The 7,562-nt window shown below is 43.3% G+C and overlaps 1 protein-coding gene across 4 annotated transcripts; it reads left to right on the top strand.

Annotated features, from left to right (window-relative positions):
* Positions 1 to 2,727: 2,727 nt before the first annotated feature.
* LOC124468596 (E3 ubiquitin-protein ligase TRIM35-like) lies at positions 2,728 to 6,722 on the top strand. Of its 4 annotated transcripts, none has more exons than XM_047021417.1 (8): positions 2,728 to 2,919; positions 3,279 to 3,765; positions 4,176 to 4,419; positions 4,631 to 4,713; positions 4,963 to 5,193; positions 5,298 to 5,320; positions 5,413 to 5,531; positions 5,697 to 6,722. In XM_047021417.1, the coding sequence occupies exons 5-8, from the start codon at positions 5,029 to 5,031 to the stop codon at positions 6,149 to 6,151; spliced, it is 762 nt and encodes a 253-aa protein (XP_046877373.1). In that variant the 5' UTR covers positions 2,728 to 2,919; positions 3,279 to 3,765; positions 4,176 to 4,419; positions 4,631 to 4,713; positions 4,963 to 5,028; the 3' UTR covers positions 6,152 to 6,722. The 4 variants fall into 4 exon arrangements, with proteins under 4 accessions (XP_046877373.1, XP_046877370.1, XP_046877371.1 ...); XM_047021414.1 differs by having other exon boundaries at positions 5,295 to 5,320; XM_047021415.1 differs by having other exon boundaries at positions 4,575 to 4,713; positions 5,295 to 5,320.
* Positions 6,723 to 7,562: the final 840 nt, after the last annotated feature.

The raw sequence follows: 7,562 nt of genomic DNA, 5'->3' as shown, positions 1-7,562 counted from the left end.
AGCTTGGAGACAGAGAGAGAGCATGAGAGAGAGAGACAGAGAAAGAGAGACCGTTAGAGACAGACAGAGACAGACTGAAAGGGAGAGAAGGGGGTAAAAGAAAGCAGGATGAATTTGACTAAGTGAGAAAAATGCCTGGAGAGGAAAAGAAAGGGCGCTGATCTTACTATTTGGTCTTTCTTTATGAGAAAAACCAGAGCACGGCCAAATGAACAAAGAGAGACCGAGAGTGACATGCTAACAGAGAGCAGATGGAGAAACAACCACATGAAAATGGTTGTGTGTGTTTGTGTGTGGTGTCTGGAAGTTCTGTCTTTGACCTTGAGTGTACACCACGCTTGTCAGTTTCTTGGTCTGCTCCATTTGAACCCAATTCCTAATGCCACAGCTTATTATTTAGCATTTTTCTTTTGTCGTTTTCTCACCTCTAATCTCTCTTCTTACTCCCTCCAACTCTTCACATTTTTCCCTCCCTCTCAGTCACCTCTCTTTAACGTCCTTTAACCCTTTCTCTGCCATTTGTTTCGTCCACTATTATACCAGAGGGCATTCTCTCTCTCTCTCTCTCTCTCTCTCTCTCTCTCTCTCTCTCTCTCTCTCTCTCTCTCTCTCTCTCTCTCTCTCTCTCTCTCTCTCTCTCTCTCTCTCTCCACCCTTCTATTGTTCTCCCTCTCTCTCACTGCAGGTCACATGCATGTTGTCACTCGGAGCACTGGGAGTTCTTCTTCCTTTCATCCTTCTTCTCCCTCCTCCGTCTGCGTCTCTTCCAGCTCATCCTGTGTGTGATTAATGGTGTGTCTGGCAGGTATAAGATGGCTGTGACATAAAAATGCTCTCCCCCCCCCCCCCCCCCCCCCCCTCCACGTTTATGATCACCCTGTTGCTGGTACAGCATGACACAGACTAGTTTCTCTCTCTCTCTCTCTCTCTCGCCTACACACACACACACATACACACACAAACACTTTTCCCATTGGAGAAAAACCATAATGCCAAATGTGATTGATTTGCTCCGTAATGTTTTGGGGCAAAGTCTAATTTCCACAACGTTTTAAGGCAGTTATGAAAACAGGCCCAACTGCTCTGAGAACCTGGATCTGTTCTGCAGATGAATGTGTTTATTTCACTTTGAGCTATAGGATAATAGAATATTCAGTAGAATAACATGTGACCTATTCACTTGCGATGCCTGTTCCATGCTCCTTGGCCAAAGGGGAATGATCGATCATTGAAAGGGTATTATTATGTTATAAAAGGTTCCAGTAGTTGGCCGGACTTTATCTTAATCACACTCTGAGCTAAAGCAGAGGTTCATAAATGAGAAATGATTTAGAGTTCGGAAAGAGTGAAAGCAGAGAGGAAATGGAAAGAGGAAAGGGGGAACCAGGGGTGAAAGATGAAAGACAAATACTGAATGATGAATGTTGATTAAAAAACAAGTTGGGTTGCATTTGAGGCAACTAAAATGTGGATATTTTCACCGGGTGAAATAGATGTGAAACGTATTCACGGATCTGTTGTTTCTAAACCTCAAATGAAAATCTGGATCAATGTCTCATTTCTCATTTCAGGCTTGGGCTTACAGCATGCTTTTGAGAAAAGATTAAAATATGTATTATATAAAATACTCACAGGAGCCTTAGAAGAAAAGAGTTCCAAGATCTTTATCTTCTAGTTCCACCTCTTCCTCTCTCACTCTTTTTTTTCTTCCTTATCCCTCACTTATTTTCCATTTTTGTAATTTAGGATGGCTGTTTGTTTTTCTTCCTTCTTTCATTAGTAGTAAAAGCATAGCAGGAATTCCTGTTGCAATACAAAAGGGGTTCAGTAACGACATGGTGTGTGTGTGTGTGTGTGTGCGCGTGCGTGCGCCTGTGTATGTGTGTGTGTATTCAGCATGTATGTGTATGAGTGGCAATTCTACATTCCTTCAAGGCTAGATCACCAGCAGACAGAGACTGGATTATTATTGGATCTTTTGATAGTGTGATAAGAAACGGATTGACTGCTGGTCATCAAATGGTGTCACTGCTCAACAGGAGCTGTCTGTGGGTCACTTATTCATGAACAAACACTCATCCCAGGTTGTCACTATGTTACAAAATCTAAAAGCAACTGATAATAACAGAATTATTAATGAACATTATACAGACATGTTGACAATGTTGTAGCCACCATTGTCAAGTGAGGTTGCTATTTAACACTTCTTCACTGGTAAGATCCTCTGGTAATTACATGATGTAACTGCTGGAAATAATTCCCCAGATTGTGTGTATGTGTGTTGGTATCAGTTATAGAATGACAACTGTTGCAGACAGCCCAGGTACACTCTGATTCTGTGCAACTTTTGACATGTTAAATTATATATAACCGTTTGGAACAACTTCATGGTGTCTATAACAAGTATAACGGATGCCCCACGCCTCATCCTACACTCAGATAATAATTCATTGCTGAATGGATTAGTTAATATTTTTATCAAACCATTGATATCATGTTTTCAACCTTCTATCACAGATATTTTTTCACATTGTAGTAGAAGTGGTCTACAATTTAATGATATCCATTATTTTGATGATGATGATGATGATGCACCTTCCTGCCCAAGTAAATTCCTTGTCTGTGCAAACTTTCATGGCGAATAAAACCCTTTCTGATTCAGATTCTGATGAACGTCTGCTCAGGACCAAAAGTAAGCTCCTCCCTTTCACACACGTGACACGAACAGGAAGTTCCAGTGTTGACAAAGTTACTTCGTTGCGTGTAATACCAAACATGTCATCTGATTCATTGTTGACCTGGGAAATGTATATCCAGTTAGACTAAGGGTTAGGGTCGTATACCGTGGGATATACCAGACTTCAAAGCCATACATATGACCTGCTCATCGCGCAACAATTTGAAGAAAAGATTTGTGCTGTAAGTTTAATGCCATCTGTGAAATGGTCTGAGTCAACGAACAGCCGAAACTGACTGACTAGTTTATGTAGCCTACATCTTCTGCTAGAATATCCATTATATTTGAGTTAATCATGCTGCAGTTACACAGTCTAACGTTACTACAATGTGAATCCACAACCCTGTCGCTTGTATATAAGTCCTGATTGATGATACTGTGACATCACAGTTGCATGGAGCAAGTATCTTCCTCCACGTGCTTAACTATAAACGCATGACTTTGTTTCGTCAGACAGTTGTCCCTAAGCGCATCCTAGATGCTTATGTTAGTTTAGGATACTAAATGGTATCAAGTGAGTTTTATTTTTGCGTCATTACAGATCATGAGCTCCTGTTCGTATTCTCCAGAAGAAGACCTATCTTGTCCAATCTGCAGGGACATCTTCAAAGACCCTGTACTCCTGAGATGTAGTCACAGTTTTTGCGAAGCTTGTGTTCAGGAGTCCTGGAGAAGCAAAGGATTTAAAGAATGTCCCGTCTGCAGGAAGTTATCTTTACAGCCCCCTCCGAGTAATCTGATTGTGAAGAACTTGTGCAATGCCTTCCGACAACACAGAGCAGAACCCTTGGAGTAGCCGTACTGATGTGATTATCAGCTAGACAGTTATAAAACTAGAAAGTAAAGTATCTGCTGATTATTTTCAAATGTATATAAGCATTCTTTATCCACCGCCCTTCAAAGTCACGTGTACAGTGGGATCCCCGGAAATGTTTTTAAAAAATATTGCATGGGTGCTAGATACGTTTTTCTCATTTTAACTTTACGACACCGTGAAACAGTATTCATCTCACACTATTGGGGTATTGGTAAGTATTGGCTTTTCATGAGTAAAATAGGCTTTCTAGAAGAGGTCATTCAGGCTTTTTAGGCAACAGTATGTTAGCTTGAATGCTACAACATAGCCTAATTGTATGTAAGCTAGCCTCACAGCTTCTCTACATTGTAGATGGTCTAGGCTAACAGTTTAAGGAAAAATCTCAACTTTTATATCTCACTTTAGAAGTTGTGATTTGGTTGCTAGCTATGGCAAATATACGTTTTTATAGTTATCTTCACTACTGTAAGTAGTTAATTCATATTAATGAAGGATTTGTAGTGATGAAAGGTGTGTGTTTTAGTTTGGTGCCATATCTTATGTCCTAAAACTACAGAGAAAAATAATTGTACATTCATCTTTAATCGTATCCATAACCCCTTACACATTTCTAACTTGCAGGCAGTGCTAAAAAATGGACGGAAAATTGTGGGGTCTTTCCGAGAAGGATCTGTCATGTCCTTTGTGAGGACATATTTAGTGACCCGGTCACACTGAATTGCAGCCACACGTATTGTGAACCGTGTGTTCGAAAAGTCTGGCGTGATTTTGGGTTGAGGTTGATGAGGGCATCAACCTCTCCTTGAAGAGCATTTGCCGGGCTTTTCTACAGGAAAGAGCTGGAAGAGCTGAGCAGGACCCAAAGGTTAGATAACAGCAGCAGAGCTATCATCTTCTAATGATACAACTCACAGTCTGGATATCCAATGGCACAAATGAGCTGGAAAGCGTATGTTTTTTTGTCCACTGGGCCATTAATGTGACTTCCAAGTCCGCGTCAATTGTTGTTCTTTTCTTAAGGAAAGATTCTCCAGTCCTTAATGAGGCACATGTTCTAACTCGTAATATCCAACCAGGAGAATCTGCGGTTGACACGACAGCACTCAGGAAATGCAACGAAGAGTAGCTGTGTTGTGAGGAGTCGGCAGCGCATGTAAAGGTAAGCTTCACGAACATGTTTTGACAACGTCTCGGATCAGTTACATTCTGTCCAATTAACAGTTCGAGTAGTTTCATTTCTCATGAACAAAGAGGACTATGTGTTGAGTGCTAAGGAGCGGAACCCAGTCCTGGTATATGATAGATCAGGAAGGCTGAGAGAAACAGCGCTGCGTAGGAGACAAGCATGCAGCCAGTGTAGTAGGTGTCGTTGGTAGGGCTAATTGTTCGTCCTCGTCTCTCTTTGCAGACGCAGGCCCTCAGCACTGAGCAGCAGATCAAAGCTGAGTTTGGAAAGCTCGAGAGGTTCCTGAAGATGCAGAAGGCAGCGAGGATGGCAGCACTGGAGGAGGAGCTGGAGATGAAGACTTGCGCTTTGAAGGACAGGATGAATGACCTGGAGGACCAGAGGTCTGCGTTAACACAGACCATATCCTGTATGGAGGAGCTGCTGAACGAACAATGTTCCAGTTTCAATCAGGTAAAACACGTTCCAGTGTGACAAGAATGGTTCCTCCGGTACTGGTCATATGGAAGCCATGGACGGATATGAATAAACTGCTTTTGGTTGTTGTTTCTCAGCAGAACATTGAGGTCACATTACAAAGGTAAGTGAGCGTTCTCACGCGTTTGTTAGTTGAGTTTGTTTCCTAAAGTTGACACCGACATCTTGTCTGACTTGTGATATGCCCTGTCCCAGAGCCTCGGACCTCAACATCCAGTTGGAACCAGAGACCAACACCCTGCTGAACGTGGCCGAACACATCGGAAACCTAGGCTTCCACGTCTGGGAAGCGATGAAGACACTTGTTAAATACAGTGAGTCGACATGGGAAGGTTTATTGAAGATCAGGAATCCCTTCAGTGTCCACCCTGTTGAGATTTTGTATCAGCACAGCCTCTCATTAACGCGGAGAAGGTGACGTTGGTTCGTGTGTTTCTTCTGGGGTCATCGACTTTTTGGCTTGTCTTTTTCCTGCTCAGCCCCAGTCTCCCTGGACCCCAACACTCGGACCCCCTGGCTCATCCTCTCCAAGGACCTGACCTGCGTGAGAGACAGGAGCACTGTGAAGGTACCAGCCAACCCTGAGAAGTTCCAGGGCCCCTGGGTCCTGGGCTCCGAGGGCTTCAGTCGGGGGAGCCACAGCTGGGACGTGGCCGTGCCGATGGAGGACTGGTGGGTGGGGGTGGCCCCCGAGGCCGTCAGCCGGTACGACCCCCCCAGGAGAGGTCTGGGCCGTTCGCTGCAACCCCTTCGGCGAATACTTCTTCCTCCGTCCTGGCCGGGACGCCGTCCAGCTCGCTGTCCAGTGGATCTTCAACCTCCGAGTGACTTTAGACATGGACAGAGGAGAGCTTTGTTTTTTGTTTTTCAGACGAAAACACACACCTCCACACAGTCTCGCACGCTTTCCGGGAAAGAACGTACCCCATTTTGAACTGCGTCGATTGGCTGAGCGTTTTGTCAGGGGCCCTGCCTCTGACGCTGGAGTCTGGGACATTTTGTGACCACTATAAGGACTGCCACTGTTTCGAGGAGCGTGACTTGTTCGATGTTTGAGAGAGGGGGGGTTATTGCTGGAAAGTCAAACTCCGAACCTTCCCAGCTATGGTCTCGTTTCAAGTGTTTGTGTCACCGTGACCAAGTTGTGTTTCTGACAGGGTATCTTGTGTTTGATACTCGAGTGAAACAAGTTCAAAGGAACCGTCACTGCTGTGTTTACGATTTGTGAACTATTTTCGTTATTCGATAACCTTTTCTGTTGTTGTTGTCCTATAAGGGGGAAGTTTCGGACTTGTACAGAGGAATGGACGCATTCGGTTTGAACAAAGTCAAGTTTCTCTGCTTGATATCTGAATGTTCAAGACACATGTTGTTTATGTTGAATCCTATGTCAATCTTGATTTTGACCTTATTTCATGCATCGATTGTTCACCTACATCTTCGATGCTTTTGAGGGCTCAAGTGCCACTTCTTTTCTTTTGGACCATTAAAGTACATCAACATCTGCTTCTGGTATGTAGCTTCTTCACCTCTAGTGTCAGGCCGGAGACGCTTGCGTTTGTCCCCCAATTCGGTTTTATGTCAGGGAGATTGACTCGTTCATATCTGACTCCGATTTAGAAATGGATGAATTTAGAAAGTCTGTTACCTGTAACCTTGAACGCTAAACAGTCAATGATATAAAACTCAGACGTAGCTAAAAAGATGTCTGCTTGATCAGGGCACCGGCCTTAAAGTATGCATATTCACTAATCAGCCGTTTATCTCGACTATAGATATGGACCACCATCACAGTATGCAAACTGACCCCTAGAGGCTACAGTATGAGCATGGAAAGCCTACTGTAAGTGAGTCAGATGCCTTAAGTTAAAACCTGCTTGGAGAGTGCATGTCTGAAACCTTTATTAGCCACATGAACCCAACTTGATCAAGGTTTTCACCGCTGAAGTGTGATGGATACGTACAAGGCGAACAGGAACTTAAATGCACAATAATTGTTTATATCTAAATAGGAAGATGATCAATACAATGATAATGAAACAGAATCCAATACAAAACATACCTTCAAAGCTATCGTTAAGGTATTCACAATGATGCCAGGCGCCTAACGCACCGGAGCTTGTATAGTAAACAGAGCTCAGTGATTGGTAAAACTTCTCCACATATACACCCACATCTGCATACTAAAATAGGTACACCGGCCATATGAAAGACAGGTTGTCTAATACAAATTCAGATTGGACCATCACTCATCATTACTCAAGGCTGCAGTAGACCAACTGTGATGCCTTGGCAAGACAAGGAAATATGTAAACACATGTTGGACTACTGCATGCACAAACTCT

The sequence above is a fragment of the Hypomesus transpacificus genome, chromosome 6, assembly GCF_021917145.1.
Source record: "Hypomesus transpacificus isolate Combined female chromosome 6, fHypTra1, whole genome shotgun sequence".
Lineage (NCBI taxonomy): Eukaryota > Metazoa > Chordata > Actinopteri > Osmeriformes > Osmeridae > Hypomesus > Hypomesus transpacificus.
The sequence above is the reverse complement of the archived record's forward strand: the minus strand, read 5'-3'. Positions and strand labels throughout refer to the sequence as shown.

Bases quoted from the DNA above. Each gene is read 5' to 3' on its own strand.
- LOC124468596 (XM_047021414.1), top strand. From the start codon at position 5,029: ATGCAGAAGGCAGCGAGGATGGCAGCACTGGAGGAGGAGCTGGAGATG. The intron at 5,194-5,294 runs GTAAAACACGTT...GTTGTTTCTCAG, and splicing joins AATGTTCCAGTTTCAATCAG to CAGAACATTGAGGTCACATT. The intron at 5,532-5,696 runs GTGAGTCGACAT...TTTCCTGCTCAG, and splicing joins GAAGACACTTGTTAAATACA to CCCCAGTCTCCCTGGACCCC.